This window comes from Rousettus aegyptiacus, unplaced genomic scaffold, assembly GCF_014176215.1.
Source record: "Rousettus aegyptiacus isolate mRouAeg1 unplaced genomic scaffold, mRouAeg1.p scaffold_m13_p_14, whole genome shotgun sequence".
Lineage (NCBI taxonomy): Eukaryota > Metazoa > Chordata > Mammalia > Chiroptera > Pteropodidae > Rousettus > Rousettus aegyptiacus.
Genome location: NW_023416289.1, coordinates 30,529,764 through 30,553,144, shown reverse-complemented (window position 1 = coordinate 30,553,144; position 23,381 = coordinate 30,529,764). Strand labels below are relative to the sequence as shown.

General features: G+C 57.2%; 1 protein-coding gene across 1 annotated transcript; it reads right to left on the bottom strand.

Moving 5' to 3' along the window:
• Window positions 1–152: 152 nt before the first annotated feature.
• On the bottom strand, window positions 153–20,151 carry CDH15 (cadherin 15). Its single transcript, XM_016129505.2, has 14 exons — window positions 20,075–20,151; window positions 12,786–12,935; window positions 12,456–12,611; window positions 11,737–11,881; window positions 7,081–7,241; window positions 5,992–6,120; window positions 5,386–5,571; window positions 4,125–4,378; window positions 3,291–3,433; window positions 2,891–3,127; window positions 2,419–2,658; window positions 2,142–2,278; window positions 1,765–1,932; window positions 153–828 (listed from the first exon to the last, which is right to left on the bottom strand). Exons 1-14 carry the CDS (start codon window positions 20,114–20,116, stop codon window positions 616–618), a joined length of 2,361 nt encoding a protein of 786 aa, XP_015984991.1. The 5' UTR covers window positions 20,117–20,151; the 3' UTR covers window positions 153–615.
• Window positions 20,152–23,381: the final 3,230 nt, after the last annotated feature.

Genomic DNA, 23,381 nt, shown 5'->3' with positions numbered 1-23,381 from the left:
TCATCCCGGGGCCAGAGGGGGCTCCTCACTCTAGGCTCAGTACCCCAAGCCAGTGTGCCCACAACCCCATCCACTGCCCCCAGGACCAGCCCTCTGCTGTAGCCTTGGTGGGGCCTGGGTGGGGTAAGGCCCTATCGGTCACTGAGGCAAGATAGCACATTTTTAATTCACATTTGCTGGAGAGCTGCTTTCTTTTATACAAAGATGAGATCTGCATGGGGGGAGACAGAACTGAGAATGGGGATGGCCGACACCCCCCTCTTGCAGGTGACTTGGAACAGGGCTACTGGGCCTTCAGGATGGGAAGGGTACCTGCTCCCTGCAGCTCCACTCCAGGCTTTGGGCTCTGCCCCCTGGACTCCATCCTCCCCTGGGAGAAGTAGGCTGCCCAAGGTCCCCAGGCATGGAGCCACGTGGCTGCTTCTGCACAGGTCAGCCGATCTTCCTGGTCATGTGACCAACTGTTGGCATGTCTACTTGTGCTTCTGTAGTCAGGCTGTCCATCTTGGTAAGGATGTCCACCCTGTGTCCAGGTGGTCGTACCCTCCGCAGGATGGTACAAGTCCTCATCAGAAAGCTCTTTTCTCTGTCCTGAGTGGCCACTGCATCCTGCCCTCATTCAGGCCCTCTAGGGGTGCCATACAAGTCAGCCAGTTGGGCGAAGCGGGGGCCCCAGTCCTGGAGGCAGCTGTAGTCTTGGTCCTCATCACCCAAGCTGGACAGGATGGAGCTCAGTGTCCCTGCCACAGACCCGTCCCCTTCATAGTCATAGATGAGCGCTGTGTCGTAGGGTGGGACGCTGAGGTCACTGTCCGCAGCCTCTAGGCCCTATGGAGAGGTCCCAGGAGCTCAACACCCATGCACACACAGCCCAGCTGCAGTGCAGGGTCAGGTCAACCTGAGGTATGGCACTGAGGGGAGATGAGGGGCTCTTGGAGCAGCCTCAAGTGCGCGATGGTGGGGGCACCATTGGTAGCCCCCGCCCCACAGAATGCAGATTCAAAAGAGAAACTTCCCTCTGGGCAACTCTCCTTCCTTGGGGTCATAACCGTCGCCAGCCCTCCCTGAGGGCTGTGTCCTACCTGAGGCTTCCAGACACCCCATCTGGGAGACCAGCTGGTTCTGCCTCTTAAAGATTTTGCAAATGGTCTGTCACCTCCAACTCGCCGTCACCTTGTCAGCGTATACACTGGCTCCCACAGGGACCTGCACCAGGGCCTGGCCCTCGCTGGGTATCTGTCAGGGGCGTTCTTGGAGCCAGAGTGCTAAGTGTGTGGGCAGGCATGGCCCCTGGCACACTACTGACAAGTACCTGCATGCTCCCTCCACTGCCCACCCAATTGGATTTTCTATGTTCTGGGCATCTCCTCTGTGGACCTCAGGACGTCACTGATGCTGTGTCCAGAGGAACTAGTAAGGATGCCTGGATTCGGCTGGCAGCTGCACTTCCACCGGCAGGGCCACTAAGTTTCCTCGGCCAGTGCTTGGCGGACAGCACCGCAGGGCAGGCCCCAACCAACCTCAGCTCAACCAGGCCCACCGCTATCTGGCGCAGGGGTCACCAGCCTCCTCTTCCCACAGGGCGTTAGTGCCTTTAGTGGCCCCTTGTTCCCTGAGCTTCACTCAGCTCTCAGCAGTGAGCCCACTCCCCATGACAGCACGTGCACAGGGGTACACAGAGGCATGGACATGTGGTGTGCGTGTATGGGTATGTGCATGCACGTATGTGTTCCTGCCCTCTCCACCCACCCCTGGGGGACCTACGTCATTGATGAAGTCCGCGATGTCAGCAGGGCTGGCGGGTAGCACGCGGGGTGGTGGGGGCCGTGCCCGGCCGAATGGAGCGTCCCGGCGCAGTGGTGGCCGTCCCAGAGGGGTGCTCAGGGCTGCCACCTCTGTTGGGTGGCGCAGCTGGCTGATGTCGTAGGCATCCTGCGGACAAAGTGCATGGAATTGAGCCAGGATCCAGGACAGGTACCTTCCTGAGACAGGCCTCAGGAGTTTGGGCATAGGGAGGGAGGATATGGGGAGGCCCCTCCCCTTGGAGCCTAGGGGCTGGCCCACCACCTGGACTCCCAAGGACCTTTCCCACTGCCCTGCATTCTGAAACGGCACGCTGCCCACCCCACCCCTGCCCTTACCTGGTCTTCCTCCCCGCCCCCTTGCTCATCATAGTTGAGGATGTTGTCTCTGAGATCGTCCTGCAGCCCCTGCAGAAGCCCCTTGTCCCACGACTGCTGCTGGAACCGTGCAAGGAGGGCCACGGGCAGGGCGAGCACTGGGCAGGCAGACAGGGCTAGGTGGGTGTTTGGCAGGTCTGCACGGGGGGTATGTGGGGGCTAGGGAGTAGGGGAGGAGGGTGTGGTGTCCCAGGGTGCCAGGGTCTGAAGGCAAGGGTCTCAAGGTGCAAGCACTCACAGAGCAGCAGGATGACGCTGGCCAGGACGATGACCAGAGCACCCATGCTGATGCCCACACCCCCAGTCCTCAGGGCAGCAGCCCCCGGCAGGCAGGTGCCGTCCTGGCTGCAGCGGCACACAGTCACGTTCAGGGGCTGCTCGCGCTGCTGGGGAGGCTGCCCCGAGTCTTGGAGCAGCAGGCTGAGGCGGTGCAGCCCCTCCTGGACCTGGTGGCGTAGGCGCAGGCGTGCATGGCTCACTGTGGAGAGTGCCTGAGGTCAGCAGGCCCCTCCCGGACTGGCCATGCCCCTTCCTTGTACCGTGGGGATCATGGCATGATGGGTCTGTTTCCCTTCTGCCCACTGGACCTGATAACTAACCCCTGCCCCCTGCCCCGCCTGAGGATGCTCTGAGGTGGGAACATGTGTTAGGTGCCCCCCGCCCCCAGGTCCCAAGGCTGGACCCTCAGGGTAGGGGAGGGTGGAGCTCACTGTTAATCTGACTGAGGCTCCAGTTCCGGGCCAGCTCTGGAAATCTGGGGCTCAGCTGGAAGTGGAAGGGGGCCCCATGGGGTGGCAGGTCCTCATCCACAGCACTGAGGAGAAGGCCAGAACCTTGGTCTGGCTTGCTGCACAGGCTTCCAGAAGGTGGGGACAGCTCAGGGGCATGATCGTTGACCTCCAGGATCTCAATGGACAGGGTCCCAGTGGCTGTGCAGGGCGGGGAGGCTGCAGGCAGAAGAGGCCTGGTGGGTTCCTTGTCCTTGCTGGAGCCCACTGCCCACCTGCAAGTCTGCTTAGTGGAGGGCCGGCTCTTAACCCTTGGGCAGCAGTGGGGGCACCCAGCCTGGGCTAGGAAGCTTTGGAGCCCAGGTGTGGACTTGGTGCTTACCGTCGTCGTAGGCCAAGATGATGGCCCTGTACCAGCCATCCTTGAGGAAGGGGGATGCCGGGCTGAGCACATGCTGAGTCTGGACCCAGCCCGTGGCTCCATCCACTTGCAGCCAGTCCTCAGGGTCATAATCTTTGGAGTAGCTGTCAGCCAAGGAGGGCAGGAAGGGACAGGGTGACCCTGAGCCTACACAGGACACCCACCAGAGGTGTAGTCCCACAGACACATACACACATCTTCCCCATGCATACACACTGTGCACGCGTGTGCGCGCGCCCACACACACACACGCCTTTGAGGCCTTAAGCTGGTGTTTTCTATCCCAAATCGCAGATGAGGAAACAGGCTCAGGGAGGCAGGTGAGCTGCCTAGGGTCCCATGGTGACTGAGTGACACAGTATCATATCCATAAGATTTAACCCATGGGCACCATGGAGACAGGCACAGATAATGCAGGGCCGGGCTGGGGTTGAAATCCAAGATATTAAGGGCCAGTCCCAAGGGAGCAACGCTTGCCAGAATGAACAGGGCTGAACACTCAGAAGCTGGCCAGAATAGACGGCCATGTCGGTGTGCACCAACTCGAGCCCAGTCCTGCCCTATGGAATAAGGTCGCACCCATATGCACACACGTGAGACTTGAGACTCCCTGGACTATCACAGGGACACACAGGCGAGCCCTCCACCCTCTGACCAGGGCCCTGGTACACTCCAGGCACAGGGACGGGGTACCCTCAGCTGTGCTCCTAGCTTTAGCAGGGAAACAGAGGAACAGGGCCGTTAGCTCCCTGTGCCTCACCCCCAGGGCCCCTGGTGCAGGGGCAGTGAGGTCACCTGAGCCTCTGCAGCTGCTGTGTGTCAGGGTCTTGGGCAGAAAAAGCAGCCACAGGAGTTCCTGGGGCTGCCCCCTCGGCCAGGCTGGTCCGCAGTGGGTTCTCCTGGAACACGGGCGCCTCGTTCACGTCCTGCACCTGCACTCTGACCCTGGCCTGGCCCCGCTCGGCCTTGGAGGCCACTGCCTGCAGGGGGGCCTCGTTCTGCACCACCACTCTGAGGTCATACTGGTCACAATTCTCGTAGTCCAGAGGCTGTGGAGTGGGGGGGATGAAGAGGAAACAGAGCTGGTGACCTGCTCAGGACTCCAGCCCCCACTCACATTTGGGCACCTGAGTTACTGGGCCTACGGGGCCAGGAGAGGCTTCCATGGTAGTGCTGCTGACACCTGGGGTTGTCTTTGGAGTCCCCTACTCTCCTTTTCCTTTACAGCCTTGGAAAAATAAAAATTACGCAGGACAGAAAAGGCACAAGGAATAAAGTAAAAATGATAAAATGAATACTTATCACTCAATGAATTTGTTGGGTGCTGTGTGGTCAGTTTTGTGTGTTGCTTGGTCAGGTGGTCCTCCCCAGTGACTGAAGCAAACACTCATCTGGGTGTTGCCAAGAAGGTATTTGGTAGATGTGGTTAAATTAACTTCTACCATCATCTGGCTTTAAAGAAAGAAGATTATCTGGGACCATCTGGGTGGGCCTCATCATAGTTGAAAGTCTTTAAGAGCAAAACAGATCTCTGAGGAGATCTCAAGACTGCAGTACCAGCTCCTGGGTCCAACTGGGGTCTCAGGGTGTGAGTTGCTGGCTCACCCTACAGATCTCAGACTGGCCCGGCCAACCTCCATAATGGCACGAGCCAGTCTCTTGGAATAGATGTCTTCATATGTCAGTATCTAAATGTATCTACATCTCTACATGTATATATACATGTGTGTGTATGTGTATCTCTTACTGGTTCTCTGGTTTCATATCTCGCTGATGCAGGTGCCGCCTGTATTCATACACACTGATCACACACGTGAGGTGGCAGCATGCTGTAAGCAACACACAGGCTTGTGGGAGCGGCCCTGCTGTCCTGTGGTCAGTGCGGCCTGAGCCTGCGGTCCCAGCATTGCCCACCCTCTTGGCTTTGACCCTCCCTCTGCTGTCTCCTGAAGATGCACAGAGGGTCCAACTGGGGTCTCAGGGTGTGGGGAGAGGTGCCCTCCTCAGCTCTGCCTGTGGCAAGACCCGGGCGGGGGGAGCCGTGCACCCTGCTCACCTTCACCACAGAGAGCACGCCCTCATTGGTCTTGGGGTCTGTGCGGATAGCAAACTGTCCATCGGGGTCGCCCTCCAGGATGGTGAACCTGGCCGCCCAGTTGGGTGAGCCTGGCAGGTCTCCGTCCTCCACCTCAAGCCGCCCCACGTCGACTCCGCTGACAGCCTCTGTGGCTTCCATGAAGAACTGCAGGAGCCCACCCTGGTTACCTCCGGGGTTGCTGGGGTGGGAACGCCCTCCCTCACTGCCTCCTGGCTAACTCTGCTGTCTACCCACTGGGGGTGTCTTCTAAGGTTTGTCTTCCTTGGGAGTCACTGTCCCCCAGGGGCCCCGTGAGTCCCTCTCTGTAGGCCCAGCTCCCAGCTGCACAAGGGCTTAGGGGAGAAACAGAGGGGTATCTGGGATGTTTCTCCCAGAGTCTCTCTCCTGGTTCCTCCTGATTTACCACTCACAAGTACCGCCTTTGTTGACCCCCAACTAAGGTCTCTGTGGTGCTTGTGCAGGACTCCTTCCCCAAAGCACCCAGCTGCCCACCCTCCCCGCTGGGCCTGAGGAGGGAAGGTCAGCTGTAGCAGGGGCTGGCGGGGGTGGGGACAGTGGTGGTACCTCATCCCTGGTGAACACAGGGGCGTTGTCATTGATATCCTCAACAGTGATGATGGCTGAGGCGGTGGCGGTCAGGCCATCTCCAGACATGTCCGCCACCTGCAGCGTCAGATTGTACATGGCGACCACCTGGGGGGATGGCAACATGGGGTCAGGAGACAGGGTGGGCACAAGGCCAGGGCTGGCCGGCTGCTGTAGGGCTGGGAGCAGGGCAAGGAGCAGGCCACCTGCGAGCTCTGCCCACATAGGAGAGCCCTGTGGGCAGCAGAATCCCCTGCTCCAAGCACCAAGTGAGTCCAAGCATCCTGCCTGCTCGCAAGCTCTGGGGCAAAATGTGCTGCCTGGCCTCTCAGGGTCTACAGCACCACTGTCAACCTCTGACTCTGCCCCAGTACAGGAGGGAGCAAGAGATCCATTACCAAGTCAGATAAACATGTACGAAGCACCTACTGCGTGCCGGGCGCTGAGGGGCACCGACGAGCTAGGTCCCTGCGCTGGGGCGCGGCAGGGAGAGAGAGACAGATGGAGGCCACCTAACACAGCGAGTGACCAGACACAGCCCACAGATGGCTGTGGAGAAACCAAAGAAAGCTTCCCAGAGGTGCCCGTGCTGCACGGAAGCCCAGCGGTGAGAGGCAGCAGCTGCTCTGTCACTCCAAAGCATGAGTGGCGGCTGTGGGCTGCGGGGCCCGAGAGGTGAGGGGATGGCCCTACCCCAGGTGACGAGCCTGAATGCTTAGTAAGGCAACATGGTAGGGAGGTTTTGGCAGAAAGCATGCTGAGAGTGTGTCAGGGACGAGTGCCACGCTGAGGGCTTTCCACACCCTCTCTCGACCTAACTCACAAGCACGCAAGAGGCAGGGGCACCCCAAGCTGAGTCTCCACCCAGAGCCACCATGAATGTCCGCAGCAACTGAGGGCCCCCTTCCACCGGAGGGGAGGCAGGGTCTGGGTAGGCAAGGCTGGGGCAGAGGGCCCACCTCGACTCGAGCTGCTGCTGCTCATCCAAGAGCACCAAAGAGGTGAGCAAAGATGAGCCAAATGTGACATCTGTCCCCAGCTTTCTAAGTGGAGCAGTGGTGGCCTCACCTCTCGATCCAGGCCCACTTGCACGGTTCGTATCTCCCCAGTGTGCTCATCGATGCTGAAGAGCTGGGGGCTGCCCTGCTCCAGGATGGAGTACCGCAGGGCCGCATTGTCTGTTTCTGGGTCGTCAGCATCTGTGGCCTCAGCCGTGGTCACATAAGTGCCTGGGAAGGATGAGGACACGTGCGTGTGATACCCACGGTGGCAACCCCTAACTCCTGCTCCCCTGTAGCCCACTGTGCCAGGTCCAGACCCCTCCCCACATCTGGCCTGTGCAAACTTCAACGTCCAAGCCTTTTGCCTTGTGTTGTTTCTGGGGGAAGACACAGGGAATGTCTGTTACATGGTCAGTAAGAGCTGACACCTGTGTCTCTCACATGACACTGAGACAGCCGGGGAGGGGCTGAGAGCACTGGGTCAGACCAGGTGAACCAGCAGGAGAAGCTGCGCTGACCCTGAACCCCAGCCACTTGGGAGACAGATGGGGTTCCGGCATGCCGAGCACGTGCTGCCCTCAGCCCCACCTACAGACATTCAGAGACAACCTTCAAAATAATCGCTTAAACGCTTCAAAATGTCAGCATCACGATTAAGGAAGGGAAAGACTTCTACAATGAAAACCGTAAAACATTGCTGAAAGAAGGCATAAATAAATGGAAACACATCCCATAGTCATGGATTGGAAGGCTTAATCTTGTTAAAATATCAGTACTAACTGATGTGATGTATAGATTCAATGTAATCCCTATCGAAATCCCAAGGCCTTTTTTTTTTTGTATAAATTGAAAAATAATTCTAAAATTTATATGAAATTTTGAGGAAACCCAAATAGCCAAAACAATCTTGAAAATGAAGACTAAAACTTGAGGACTTACACTTTCTGATTCTAAAACTTACTACAAAAGTATAGTGATCAAAAGTGGGGTACGGCCATACAGACAGACATATAGGCCAACAGAATAGAATAGTGAGCCCAGGAATAAACAAACCCTCACCATATGGTCAAATGATTTTTGATAAGGAAGCTAACACAATTCAGTGGGGGAAAGGAAAGTCTTTTCAACAAATGGTGCTAGGAAGCTAGGAAAACTAGATATCCACATGCAAAAGAGTGAATTGAACCCATAATTATCTAGCACCACATACAAAACTGAAAACTCAAAATGGATCAGAGACCTAAATGTAAGACCTAAAAGTACAAAACTCTTAGAAGATAACACAGGGCAAATGCATCACGACACTGGATTTGGCAATGATTTCTTGGATATGACACCAGAGGCAACAACGACAAAAAAGAAACAAATTGGACTTCGTGAAAATTTTAAAAATTTGTTCATCAAAAGACAGTATCAAGTGAAAAGACAACCACAGAATGGAAGAAAATCATACATAAGTGATTAATATCCAGAATATATAGAGAACCCCTAAAAACTCAATAATAAACAACTTGACTCAAAAATGAGCAAAGAACTTGATGGGCATTTCTCCAAAGAAGACGTACAAATGGTCAATAAACACATGAAAAGATGCTCAACATTACTAATCTTTAGGGAAATGCAAGTAAAAACTACACTCATTAGGGTGGCTACCCAAAAAGCAGAAGGGAAGCGTCAGCAGGGAGGTGGAGAAATGGGAACCCCGAGCACTGTTGGTGGAAAGAGAAAATGGGGCAGCCACTGCGAACAGTACAGCAGTTACGCAAAAAATTTAAAATAGAATTCCCATGTGACCCAGCAATCCTACTTCAGAGTTAAAAGCAGGGTCTCAAAGACACACTCGTACACTCATATTCATAACAGCATTATTCACAGCAGCTGACATATGGAAGCAACTCAAGTACCCATGGGCGAATAAACGGATAAGCAAAGTGTGGTACATACGTACAATGGAATATTATTCAGCCTTAGAAAGGAAGCAAAGCCCGGCATGTGCGACGACCTGGTTGGAGAGTGTACTCAGTGAAATAACCCAGTCACGAAACGACAAATACTGTATGATTCCACTCACATGAGGCCCCTAGAGTCGGGACAGAAAGCAGTCCGGTCGCTACCTCCATTGCTGGGGGAGGGGGATGGGGAGTTAGTGACTGAGAGGGTCAGAGTTTCGGTTTGGAAAGTTGGAAAAGTTCTAGAGATGGTTGCTGGTGACAGTCACACAACATTTTGAATATATTTAATCCTGTTGAACTGTATGCTTAAAAATAGTTAGATTGGGGCGGTAGATGAGGTAAAAGGGGTCAAATACATGGTGACAGAAATCTAACTATGGGCAGTGAACACACAATGCAATATACATGTGCCTTATTCTTGAATTGTGCGCCTGAAGCTTATTGGATTCCATTAACCAATGTTATCATAATAAAAATGAACGAATGAATGAATGAATAAAATAAAATCAGTTTTCTCCCTTTTTTTCAGGAAAGCAACCAAAAAGAAAAGTTAGAATGGCAAATTTTATGTTATATGTATTTTACCACCATAAATTTTTTTTTAAAAGTCAGTGTCAGGAAAACCTAATGGCTAAGGGGCTGTTCCAGACAGACAGATGAGGAGGCCCTGGTGCTTGCAAAGAGAAAGTCAGTTCCGCCCTAATGATGAGAACGAGTGGGTAATCCACAAAATAGCACTTATTTTGAGTTCATCAGATTGGTGAGGGCGCAGGGCAGCCTGATAAACCAGAATTTGGGATGCGACCAGCTATCTCTGAGGAGAGTGGCTTTCGCCTTTGTTGGAGCAAGGCAGGACGCAGCTACCGCAGAAGTGGGCAGGAAGAGAAGAGGTGAAATTGGATCAGACTCTCAAAGGCTGGGCGTGGGCTAGCATGACAGCTCGCAATCTTGGGAGCCCCCACCCAAGGGGATCTCTTTTGTCAGTCCTTCCCACAGCATCCCACAAGGGCTGACTAGAGAGACTAGGGCAGGAACGGGCCCTGCAAGGCACCTATGGCTCGAGCCTGCAGGGGCTGCCTAAGTTGGGCTGGGAAGGAGAACTGGAGAAGCCTGCTGGCGCTCTGTACTGTTCACAACTACAGGGTGATGACGGGGTTGCTGGGGGAGGACAGGACCCTGCCCTAGTTAAGAGGACAGGCGAGTGGTTTGCCTTGGGGAAGGGGCAGGAACCCTGAAAAACCTCTACCCCAGAGGCTCAGGTACACACGGACCACATATAACTGAGACCCCCGCCCCCACCAGGAGCCTTGCCCAGGTACCATGCAACAGCAGTCACCCTGGGAGCAGGTAGGAGCATGGAGACACCCCTCTGTGCATGGGCATGCAGCACCTGCTGAAGTCTGAAGGTACAGCAGCAATACCAAGAGAAGCCCCAGGAAGCTGAACTAAATCAGTAACAGAGGTCGAGGCTGGCCCACCTACAGATAACACCTGCCTGCTATCTGCCTCCCCAAAGTGAGCCAGCCCCCCCACCCCCTTCCCAGGCATTCACTATTTACCTCCATTTCTGTTGTTACCCACAGAAGAGAAAGAGGGGGCGGAAGAGACCCATCCTCCATGATCAAGCAGCAAATATTAGGGCTTTTCTCTGACAGACCTCTGAAAGAACTACTATCAGTGTGTGAAAGGCTCTAATGGAAAAGGTGGGCAACATGCATGAACAGACAAGGAATTCAGAGGAGACGGGAGCTATAAAATGAGGCAGGGTTTTCTTTCGCTATAAAAAACAGTATTGGGCTATTAGTATATGTCAATATTAACTTTCTGATTTTGATAATTATACTGTGGCTGAGTAATCATTATACATACTGATGGCATCGGGTTGGCAACCAGCAGTGAAAGAACGGAGGGAAGGTTAAAAGCAAACATGACACACAGCACACCTCTGTGAAGGGTGTACAGGAATTCTTTGAAACTTTTCTGCCAGTCTTAAACTATGCCAAAATAAAAAGTTAAAAGTAAAGAAAAAAAAAAGACTCATTTTAAGTCATGAAAAACAAAAAACAGGATGAAATAAATATGAGTGGCAAAAGAGGACACACCTCTGCCATGAATCAGTGCCGCTCGCCCATCCGAAGACGATGCGCTCTACTTGCCCGGGATTTGACCAACCAACCCCCCGAGAGCAGGTGGGAGAGAAGGAAGGGCTCTCTGTCTGCAATGGAATCTGTCCGCCCTGGAACAGACTCAGACAAGTGAGACCCTCCTGTAACGACCTTTAAAGAACAGAGGATTGTGTGCTGTTTGCCATCAAAATGTAGACTTAGGAAGCAATGAGAGGGAGTGACTGCTTAATGGGCTTGGGGTTTCCTTTGGGGCAGGGAGGGTGGGGGCGAAAGTGTTCTGGAACTAGATGAGGTTGCACAACACTGTGAAAAGTACTAAGTGCCACTGAAGGGTTCATTTTTAAATATTTAAATTTGTTACGTGAATTCCACCTTAATTTCAAGGAAGCAGCAGCCGCCAGAGCTTTGCTACCCACAAATCCTCTCACGCATTTTGGAAGAATTGTGGGTTTAAAATTTATACTGAAGCGGAAAGTGACTTAACTCGTGGAAATTCCCTTAGTCTTGGAGACTCTGTTTACTTATTTTTAGACTCTTTGAAAGACCTCGAAATTCTTGCTAAAGGAAAATCCTGAACTTCTGACCTACCCAGAGCCCCGCCCGCATGGGAACGATGGGCGCAGGGTGGCCGGGCTCCTGCCTCACCTGGGATGGCACCCTCCAGGACTCGGCCAGTGAACACCTCCTGCTGGAAGACGGGCCTGTTGTCGTTCTGATCCACAACCACGATCTCCAGGTCCGTGGGCTCCTCCAGGGTGGATCCTCCCAGGTCCAGAGCAAAGGCCCGCAGCTGGTCAAGCAGAGAGCAAGGACTGAAACTGTGATCCCCAAACATCTATGGCTCCCATGAGGGACGCAGGAAAGGGGCAGTAAGTGCGGGCTTTGTGTTTCTTTATTTCCCTCCCCACTGCCCTTTCTCTCAGGCCTCTCAATCCCAAACCCTCTGAGGGGTGGGTTGTGTGGTGTCTTGCCCGGGGTCCACCCCAGCGAATCAAGGGGTATTTGCTGACGGGATTTGGCAAGACCACGGGATTCTCCTGACACACCATCCCCACCAAAATAGCCGGGAGAACTGGCTATGGGGCGAAGAGGGCGACACCAGTGCCAGCTGGTTCTTTCCAGGGGAGGTGGCTCCCGCCCTTCCTGCAGGCTGCCTAGTCCTCCCGCCGGGGCCAAGCTGCTCCTCCACGGAGCCTCGGGTTGCTCCTTTTTTAAATAGGGATATAATCCTGAACACCTGCTTCCTAGGGTTGCAGGTCCTAGTCCCAAATCCCCGAACCTGCCCCACAATTAAGGACGCCAGATCTTGCCAGAGAACCTGTCTTAGCCAGTCATGGGAACAGAAGGCTGGAGTGGGGAGGTACCCGGAAGCGGTCTGTCTTCTCCCGATCCAGCACGGCATTCAGGAACACCTTCCCCGTGAACTTGTCAATGGAGAACACGTCTCGAGGCTCCTCGTCCACACCCGGCCCCTGGATGCTGTAGATGACGCTGCCCAGCTGCTGCTTGTCCGACTTGATCTGCAGGTGTAGGAAATGGGCTGGGGGACGTGCCCCCAGGGGAGGGGACCCTCCCCCAGTGAGGGTGGGCAGCTCGGCCTGTGGCTCCAAGGGCTCCCCTGTTTAAAGCACACGTTCGGGGACCCATGAGGACAGCCGGCCCTGGCTCTGCCCACTCCATTCCCTCCCCCTCACCTGCACCAGCGGGTAAGGAAGGCGCTTGTGGTTCTCTGACACACTGATGGGGGGGATGACCCAGGCTCTCCGCACACGGCCCAGCGTGGGTGCCCGGCGCCAAGGGAATAGGGTGCTGGGCCTCCTCAGCCCCAGTGACAGGCCCAGGCTCTGCAACAAAGACACAAACAGCCTAATGACCCGGGAGCAGGCAGTGCTGAGCCCCGTCCCCCTACTGGCCAAGGGTGAATGAACTGTCCCCTCCCTGGAGGGCAAGGGGCACCTTGATCCCCATCAGAGCCCTGAGCTCATGGCTTTGGGAGGCCCCGACAGCCACACCTCTAAGCCTGGAGCCCCCAAAGCCCAGTGTGTATCTCCTGTCCTTGCCCAGGGGCCACTAACCCAGAGACCAGGAGTTGTTGTAGACCCTGGGTGACTGGGGGAAACTGGCCGTGCTGTGTCCCCATCTCTTCTTCCAGAGTGTCAGGCACTGCCCCCCATGTGACCCAGGGGTGGCTCAGGCGCCAGGGCCTGGAAGGCATGTTGTGCTGGGGGCGGGGGGGGGGGGGCGGGGGGGGGGACTGGGCTGGAGGGGAGGCAGAGTGATGAGTGATGGGAACAGCTGGCCTGGCTGCGGCCCCTCCCCAGGGCCCTTTGTGGGTAAGGAGTGTGGATAAGCTGGTTGCAAGAGAGGTGGGTGCCCTGGGGGCACTCCTGCCCCTCCATGTGGCTGGATCTGTCTGAGGTGGGGGTGTGGGGGTTCCTGGCTGGGAAGCCAGGGCAGTGGGGGGGGGGGGTGACACGTGGCCATCCCTGGCCTCCTCGATGCTTGAATTCTTGAGGGTTGGTGGAGGTTGATCAGACCAATGCTTTTGTCAAAAGAGGCCCAAAGAGGGCGAGCGGCCATCTGAGGTACAGAGTGCCCCAACACCCCCTTCCCCGCCCCACTAGCCTGTGCTGTTTTTCTCCCAGAACTGTGAAACCAGGTGCCATTTTCACACAAATACTTTAGTTCTTGAAACCTGGGGGCCCTTGGGCATGCTCCTCCCTCCTTATCCCACAAGCCCAGGGGCCTGGGGAGCCCTGTGTGAGTCTCCCCAAGCTGCAGTGCCCCTGGGGCTGCAGAGGGATGAATGCATATTGGCAGCAGAGCTCTTCCCACTCTACTCCAGGGGCAGGGGGCATTCAGACACACCCCCAGACCAGGCTGTCACCACCGGCTGAGCTCTGGGGTCAGAAGTGGGCTGAGAGTACAGTCAGTAGCGCGGAGGGGCTGAAACTCTCCAGACCCACTGCCAGCTCGCTGTCACCACAGATGGTCCCACCCTACACTCAGGTGGAGAAACCGAAGCCCAGAGAAAGGACTCGTCCCGTGAATCAAGAGCAGCTGGCAGTGGCTCCACTAACACATCCTGCCAGAGCGGCCCTGGCTTAAATGTGGGGTCTCCGCGCTGGCTCCTCGACTGGGTGCTGGCTGTCCTGAGTATGAGCTCAGGCACAGAGGTATTGGGGGCCCTTCATGCTCCCCAAATTACAACTGAGGCTGACTCTGGTGCAGCTCTTGAGGGATACAGTATCTGGCTGAACCTGGGGGTATCGGGGGAGGGGAAGAGGGCTCGGTCACCTGCTGGGGCCCAGCTCAGTTTGGCTGCAGGAGAATGTGAGATGCCCCCTGCCAGGCTTGTCAGGTTCCCCTCCCCCATTTGCAGCTGCCCCCTGCCCTGCCCTTCTCCTAGGCCCAAGGCAGGGCATGCCAGCTGGAGCATACAGAGGGGACACACCCTCCTAGTCCCCTTCCTAACCACCAGCCCTCTGTGCCCCAGGGCATGGCTCTGGGAACTGTCTGCCCTCAGCCAGCGCCTCCAGGGCCCTGGATGCTTCTGAAGGGGGCTTCCTTCTGGCCAAGGTGGACTGGGTGACCCCTAAGGCCCCTCCAAGGGGGGCACAGGCTCCCTGCTGCCTCTCTCCTCAACCCCTCAAGCACCACCACCCCCAACCCCCGCCTCCCACCCCCCCACCCCCGCCACTGCTGACTTCTGCTCTCTCGCCCTTCCAGGCATGCAACCTATGGAGGGCAGCATGGGGCGAGGTGGGCTGGAGGCCTCAGGGAGCAGGGAGCCCTGACTGGTGAGTGGAGGGTGCTCAGGCGTGGGACGGGGGCAGAGGGCTGCTGTTCTGCGTACTCCTCATCTTTACTCTCCTCCAGCACCTCCCGCTTCTGCTCAGGGCTTGTTCTCTGTTCCCAGGGTCCGGCACTGGACATTCTCAGACACTTTGTTGACAGAATAGCACTAACATCCAAACTAAGGCTGACTTCTCCAATAGCCCCGGGCCACTTCCCCAATTCTGGGGTACTTCCACCATGTCGCCTGAAATGCCAGGGGCATGTCACCTGCAGGGCCTGGAGTCCATGTAGCAGAAACCCAGTTTATAGAAAGGACCAGGTGGCTGGCCAGGGCCCCCGGGCTCCCTGCATTCAGACAGATGGCAGTGCTGGCATTTGCGCCTGCCTGGGGCTTCTTGCCAAAACCGCCCAAGCACAAGCACTTCCAGGTCAGCACGGAGTTCTCGCCAAGTGGAGACCTGCCTACCTTTGTCACTGTGCTAGTGGGAATTAAGTTTCTTGAGTAAGGCAGGAGGCGGCGCAGTAGAGAGCTGTCCTCCTGCCTTGCCCTTTGCCCTCCTTCACCCCCTCCAACCTCCTTCCCAGACCCGCTCACAGACCCTAGGAACTGTGGTGATCACCTGACTTCACAGCTCCCCAGGGTGAGGCTCAGCAAGGTTAAGCCATTTTTGCTTAAGGCCACAAAGCACAGAAGAGCTGGGAGCCGCAGGGACCAGCGTCTGAACCTGAGCAACAGGGAGCTCTGAAAGCAGCAGCGGCACAGTAGCGCCTACTCTGCCGCGGCGACATGGAGGGAGCCACTGCAGTCGAGGCAAAGCCTGGGAGTCTCAAGTCCCAGTCTGTCCACAGCCCAAGTTCATGCTGTTGGCAGAAGCCGCAGAGCTTTGGCAGGGGCCCCTCGCCCAGATCAGAGGCTGCGGTGGGTGGGGTAGCTAGACTGGGCCGCAGCCAACTTCCGGAGCCTGGGAGCACTTCTCGGTTTACCCTTCGTCCTCTCACCACCCCCTTCCCAGGAGACATGGAGGGCTGGGGGAAGTTGCTGCCTGGGGATCTCGGGGCAAAGCCACAGGGACAAAGCCAGCTCACAAAGACCACCCCCCCGCCACCCCAGCATGGTAACAACACCTTTGAGTAACATGCACTCAAATAGGCTGCCCACCTCACTGTACCCCCCGGCCAAGCCAGAGCCAAGGGGTGTCATGGGCCCACTACCCCCCTCTCCCCCGCCCCCACATCCCCACCCCCAGCTTTGGCCTGCCTGTAACCAAGAACTCGAGAGAACTCTCTGGCAACCCTAAAGACATCAGGGCTACTGCTCCTGGCTGGGGTCCACCCCAGCCCTGTCACCCAACCCGAGGGCTGCCAAGTGATGAAGCTCCCACCACGTACGGAGCACTTGCTGCAGCCAGGCTGAGTGGCAAGCGCCTTACAAACCCTCCTGCAGACCCAGGCGAGGGCCCTGGGCCTGTGAGCAGCTGCCCATCTCCTGCCCTGACGCTCCTCTGGCCTCTCATAGGATTGGTGACTGTGCCTCCTCCAGACAGCACAGGAGATGCAGAGGGGCAGAGACACTTAGCACAGGCCAGGATTCTAAAACCGGACTGATCAAAGAATCACCAGAGGCGTGGGGAGGTTGTTAAGACAGGAATTCCATGAGTTTACCCTAGAACTACTGAATTAGAAAGTCCATGTGGCCCGAGAGCCCACATGATTCCTGGGAGTGCTGGGGAAACAGGCAGGCACTGGGCTGAAAGGTGGGGTTGGGGTCGAACAGCCCTGACAAGACTCCCATCCCACAGGCATGTCCCTCCACGGCTTGGGGACTCTGTGATTGGGGTGACACCAGCACCTGCAGAGAGGGCCAGACGGAACACGCCGAGCACTGGATAAATGCATCACCGTCAACATCGATTCTGTTCGGAAGAAATGAGGAAAAAGTGCCAACCCCTGGAGGGACCCTGCTAGCCACCCCTTGCCCTCCACAGGTGTCTATCCTGCCTGTGGGCCTGGGGCAGCCCGCAGGGCTCTCTGCTTCTTTCCCTCAGAACAACATATTTAAAGGCACAGCTCATCTTCCGGGAGCCTGGGAAGAAAGCTGGGTGCGTGACTGGACATTCACTGCCCTGGGAAGAGATGCTGGTGACTAGGGAGGCAGGGTGGAGAGTGGGGAGACCCCCACTTCCCCTCCTGGCTCTGTGGCCCTCAGGTGAATGGCAGGCAGGGCACCTGGGCTTGGGCAGGATGTTTGCTGATTGGGGCCCAGCTCCCCAGAGGGCGCCCCCTTCCTACCCTATCCATAGCTGTGTGTCTTTGTTGGATAAAAGAGAGTGAGCATTTTCTATTTCACTCACCTCCCAGTGTAGTCAGACAAACCTGACAAATTGCGGAGGCAGCAGCAGCTTGGGGAAGGGGTTCTGGGTGCAGGGACATCCCTCCAACACGGCCTAGGCCCTGAGTTTCTCAGATGCTAAGAACCAGGCAGGGGGCCTGTAGCCTGGTGGAGCCTGGGCTCTGGGGAGAGGCCAGGTGCCGTCAAAGGCTAGAAGCCCTGGTCTGGACACCCCACAAGCTTCCAGGGCCTGTGCCCCTTCCCCCCATGCTGGAATCTGGCCACCCCATTCCTGGATGGCCCGGCAGGCATCAAGCATGCCAGGAATGGACCCAGCTGTCGGCCTGGCCCAGGGCACCACCCTCCCCCCAACCCCTAGCCCCGGCCACCTCTCCAGCTGCTGCAGGATTCAGGGAAATAAAGATGGCCAGCCAAAGGGCCATGGGGAGGGGCAGCTGTTTCCTCCTCCTACCCCGTTTCTGTTAGGACAAACTGCCACACTTGAACTGTCATCAGGCTCTAGTCCACCTTGAAGAGGACAGTGGTCCAGGAGCGAACTTGCCCTTCTGCCTTGGTTAGTTACCCTAATGAGGGACTGACAGCCCCACTCAGTACTGAAGGAGATGGGTGCAGTGCCGTGGGTGCCATCCTGTTCTGGGTACTTTTCCACATTGACCCGGGAAGGTCTTCACACTTTTCAAAGCCTCCAGGAGTATGGCTGAGGCCCCATCTTCCTTCCAGAGCCCATGTGGCTCACTGGCTGGACACAGGCTTGGGGCCCCCTCCAGCAGGGCACGGATCCGCCCTGAATCATCCATGTTACCCCAAACCCTCTGCCACCCCCAGGGGGGTGTTGGGTCCCAGAGTCAGCCCTGCTACTGAAGATACTGTGGTTGGAGGTTGTGGGGTAGGGGACAAATACCAGTTCCAAGAATACACACCCTGAGCCCACTCGCTGAGATTTTATGGGACACAGCAGGGGAGCAGCATGCCTTGTCCCAGGTAATGGATCTGTGCAGTTCCATCTCCAGAACCGCACTCTCTTCCCCAGCCCCTCCCAGCCCACCTAAAGGAGCCCTGCTGAGCTGGGGCTGGCCTGCCCTGGGGGCTCACGGTGATGGAAAAACTAGTGTCCAGGGGCAGCCACAGGACCCATATGGCTTGACAGGAGAGAAGTCTGAAAACTGAGCTAGGTGGGGGAGGGGTGGCCAGGGTCCTGATAGACACTTTTGGTGGGTCCAGGAGAGGGTCCCCTCACACCAGAGCTAATTTGAGCGCTGAGTGCTGGAACCTGAGCAGCCAGGCCTCCACTGGCTCGTCCTCCCCACCCCCCTCAATCCCAAAGCCTCCAGCTGTCTGGGGCGGGGGGGGGGGGCATTCTGCAGTTGCCCTGGGGGAGGGGAGAGGAATCTGAGAGGGATGGACCACCCCCCCTTCCCTGCAGCAGAGTGGAAGGTGGATACCCAAAGACCCAGGGGAGCTGTCTGCAGGAATGTGCCTGTGAACACCAGGCGGGGTGCTGGGGCAGAAATGCTGTTCCTAGGTCAAGTGGGGAGGGAGCATGGGAGGCATGGAGCCTTCTGGGGTGGATCCCAGTGTAGGGGCACATCCAGGCCCCACAGGGGGGTGGTCTTGCAGCAGAGGGCTGGAGGAAAGCAGGTCGTGGGCAGCTAGGCTGTGCTGGGCCGAGAGTGACTGAGGCTGTGCTGAGCCAGCTGGACATGGCAGCTGAGGCTCAGGCCAGGACACTGTCTCCGAGGAGGGGCAGTGGGAAGGCCCAAAGGCAGGGGAGGAGGTGGACAGAGCCATGGGGCTAGGTGTCCAGAATAGGCAGCTGCTTGAGGGTCCTGCTGGTGGGCAACTGGTCAGCTGCCAGGGCTGAAACCTGAGCCGGCCAGCCAGAGCTAGGAGGTCCATGAAAATGAGAGGGACTCAGGAGGGCCCTGTGGTGGGTTCTGGGAAGCCTTACTCTCTTCACTATCATCCAGTGATGCCTAAGGGTCTGAAACTCTAACCACTGAGAGGCCCTGGTTTCTGGTCTTTGGCCTATGACCCTGGCTCAGCTGTCCCCAGAGGGCAGGAGGCCACTGAGGCCACACTTGAGGCCACATGCGCCACTCCTGAGCACAGCCTAGCACCTCCAGCAGCCGAGGGCATAAGGAGATGTGGCACTTCCCGGGATGTGCACATAGTGGGAAGGAGGGGGTGGGGCTTGTGCTGCTTTCTACCCGACCTGCTCCCTCCTTGGGGAGGCTGAGAGACCAGCGGGGAGTGTGGAGGTTGGTGGGCTGTGTGCTGGGACCCGGCTCCCCAGGGCACAGGGCACCTCAAAGGGAGAGCGGGTTCCTGGAGGGCAGAGCCCACACCTGCCCCTGCTGGCAGGGCACGTAGAAGGGGCCCAGGACTACCCTCAGGAATAATGAATGTTATTTGCCAACCCAGCCAGGGGACACAAAAATCTGGCCTCCCAGCTCTGCCAGCTGGGGGTGTTCTTGCTGTTCCCCACTCTCCTTGTCCTCCACCACAAGACTGACCACCCCAGATCCCGGCAGGGCTGAGGGGCACACCTCAGAGGGAGGGGCTGGCCTGCTAAGTGGTCCCCTGGCTGCCTCTCTAGTCCAGGCCGAGGTCGTTACACTCGCCTCTGGAACACCCCCACCCCCACCGCCCCAGCACAGAGTACCCTGGCAAGCACTGCCCATCCATCCCATGACCCTCAGTTCATGCCCTCCCCCACCGCACCCCCCATAGGCAGTCAGAGACAGCAGTCTCACGGAGGCCGAGGTGCCTCACTCCAAGATGCCGCTGGGCAGTGCAGGGGGTCAGGAAGCGCCCTGCACAGCGCCCATGCCTTACCTGGGCCAGCAGCCCGAGGGCGAGGAAGAGCACGGTGTCCATGGACCCGCGGCAGAGCGACGGGAAGAGTGTCCGCGTGTCCGCGTGTCCGGCCCCGGGCGGAGCTGCACCTCCTGCTCGGACAGAACCCGGTTGAGTGACAGCACAAGTGCGCGGGTAGTGGGTAGTGAGTGACTGCACGTGGCCGGGGCGGGGCCTGGTGCTGAACGACAGCACAAGTGTGCGGGACGGGCGCCGAGTGAGTGACAGCACATGTGCGGGGGTGGAGCGGGCAGGCTTAGTAAATAACGGCATGGGCGCGGGGCGGGGCCTGGTGCTGAGTGACAGCACAAGTGCGCGGGCGGGACCGAGTGAGTGACAACATATGTGCTCGATGGGGATGGGCCGGGGACCTGGTCAGTATTGAATGACAGCCCAGGTTTGGGGAGAGAGGCGGAACGAGGCCTGGGATGAGTGACAGCATGTGTGCGCCGAGGTCGGGCGGGCTGGTGACAATCCTTGGGAGGCCTCGGGCAGGGCTGAGGGCGGGCCCTGGCGGGGCGAGGAGTCAGGCCGCTGTCCTGGGATGCTGCCGGGGTCAGGCGGTAGAACCAAGTCTGTCAGGAAAGGCAGCGTTCGGGGGGACTGGGCTAGGGTACAAGAGTGGATTTATTCATTCGTTCATTCATTCGTTCATTAGTTAATTCTTTCTTTCTTTTCTCGGCCCGGCACTCACCAGGCACACTCCTTCTCAGAGCTTTTGCGCTGGCTTTTTCCTCTGCCTAGAATACTATCCCCCACACTTCCCCAGGCTTGCTGCTCTCTACCTTGAGGGCGTCTCCTCACCGCTCCATTAGACATTGTCACTGCCCAGCATAGGCATCTGGAATCTGAGATCACACTTGCTGAATTCACTGTCTGTGGCGGATCTCCCCGGGGGCAGGGTTGCTCCTGGCTGACCACCAGAGGAAAGCCAGGCACAGACCCAGCCCTCCCACCCAGCCCGGAAACCCTTCCTTCCTCCTCTGGTCCCCTTGTCTCCTTGGTTGGCAGTTATTTGCTTAGGATCTTACTGCTCTCCTTAAAACCCTGCATGCCTGGTGTGTATGTACGTGTGTCTCTCACGGGCCCAACACAAGGTAAGGGAGGGGGGTGAGGGAAGGAGGGAGGAATGAGCCTGTGGACCCACATGCTTTCTTCTGAGCAAGAGCAGTGGGGAAGTGGGGCTGCCGACCAGCCCTTGCCCTAGTCTGGGGAGTCTAGGTCTGGGTCTCCTCTGCTGCAGGAGCAGATGCAGGGCCTCTGCCCTCCTCTCCAGATTGCTGGGCTGCCGAGCAGGTGTAGCACCATCTGTGCCCTTGGCCTGCTTGGAAGGAGGCCAGGCTGCCTGGGGAAGGCTCCGGAAGTGACTGTGTTCCTGGCACTCACGGCTCCAAGGTGCGGGCCCCCCTGCATCTCCAGGCTCTGAAGCTCCAGAGCTGGGGAGCAGCCCCTGGGGGCCACCAACCTGCCTCTGAGGTTAGGGACCAAACATGGGTAGAGAAGCCCTCTGAGTGCTTAGAGTTTCTGCCTCCTGCTACTCATGTAGGAGTAGGGGTGGGGTGGGGTACCTGAACCACCCAGAAGGAGGCAGCCCTCGTCCCCCTGGGTAACCTCAGGCACCCTAACCCACGGCAGAGGAGACGGCCCTCTGAGCTCCTCTCCTCTCCCCTGCTGCTTTTCCATCCTTCCTCCACTTTGCTTTTAGCCATGTCTCCCACTGAACAACCTCTCGGGGATGTTGGGGTCTCCAAGGTAGAGAGTAAACTGGGCGAGCCCCAAGTGCAGGGAGGAGCTGCTGGGGAAGGGGTGTGGTGCCCAGGCTGGGGGAACCCTTCCCCACAGGTTCCCCCCACCACTCTTGCCTGGGCCAGGGCAGTCATTCTCTCCAATTGCCTCAGTTTCCTCTTTGTCCAAGGGAGGGGTTTGAGTTCCATGAGCCAGGAAGTCCTGTGGGGCCCGGGTCCACCCTAGGCCTCAAAGGGCTAGTTCACTTTCATTCTTAATGAGGGGCCAGCCGCTCAGTTTCCTGACGGACTTGGGGCACCCGACCCTCTGATCTCGCCCCTTCCCACACCCCAAGCCTGCAGCTCTGGACCCTCAGTCTGGGCCACCCCTCCTTTCCCAGCTCTGCAGCTTCCCTCAGACGTTCCAGGCTGTCAGCTCCACGGCTCAACCCTCCATACTCCAAGCAGCACGTGTAGCTCACACCCTCCTGTCCCCCACGCCCATCCTCCCTCGAGTCCCTGCCTAGGAGGGAGAGACACTCTGGAGCACGGGAACCGAGGGCTGGGCGTGAAGGGGCGGGCCCGTGGGCGGAACCAGAGGCCCCGGGTCACCGCCCCCAAGTGTGTGGTCGGGGAGCTGTAATCCCTCCTCAATCCGCTGCACACGATCTGGTTTGTCTGAGCCTTGGAGGCCCTGGGGGCTTGCGCCAAGTGGAGCTGAGGTCTTGAAGCCTCTGCGTCCACCAGATCCTTGATGAAGGTTAGGGCCGCTCCTATCCCTGCTCCCTCCGGTGGCCTCTTTTGGACAGTGACTACTTGGTCTCTGACACAAGGATACGGGTTGGGCAAAGACTGAGACCCGCCCACCAGGGCTTGAGTTTTAGGTTAGGGCCAACACGGACAGGGTTCAGTGGGTGCCCACTTGCCTAAGGGGGTACGCTTGTGAACCTGGAGGAGGCTGGCTGGGGGTGTGCAGTAACTAGAGTCACAGAGGGCAGCTGGCTGTTCTTTTGTGGAAGGCAAGTGGCCAGGGTGGCCAGGGAACAACCCCAAGGGTCTCATCCTCTGTTTAGGGATTTTCAACCTTCTTATAATAAAAGGGGGGCACTGACAGCCTTCAGCTGAGAGGCGAAACTATTATAACTTTAGAATAATAATGTAATTATTTACATTAGAACAATACTGTAATTATACAGTGAAATACAAATTATTATTATGTATAAATGTATGCAGGTTTATATAAAATTGAACACAAGCATGTGTTCCCAAGTCCTATGAAGCAGGGGCCTCTCTCAGTGCAGGTAAGGACACGGTGGCTTAGCGGGTGCTGGACAGATGGCCAAAAATGTGCATGCCTTGAAGCCAAAACCTGTGAAAATGTCACTTCCCATGGCAAAGGAACCTTGAGGTGGGAGATGATCCTAGATTGTCTGAGCAAGTCTAATCCATTCTCAGGAGCTCTTAAAAGCAGAGAACAATTGGCTGTCAGCAGAGAAATTTGGCAAAGGGGGAAATCAGAGAGATTCGATGTGCACGAGGGACCAACATGTGGGTGCTTGGTT

Excerpts from the sequence above, each read along its gene's own strand:
- CDH15 (XM_016129505.2), bottom strand. The coding sequence starts at position 20,116 with ATGGACACCGTGCTCTTCCTCGCCCTCGGGCTGCTGGCCCAG. Across the intron at positions 12,612-12,785 it reads TTCCTTACCCGCTGGTGCAG|ATCAAGTCGGACAAGCAGCA; the intron begins GTGAGGGGGAGG and ends CTACACCTGCAG. Across the intron at positions 6,121-7,080 it reads AAGTGGGCCTGGATCGAGAG|GTGGTCGCCATGTACAATCT; the intron begins GTGAGGCCACCA and ends CCATCCCCCCAG.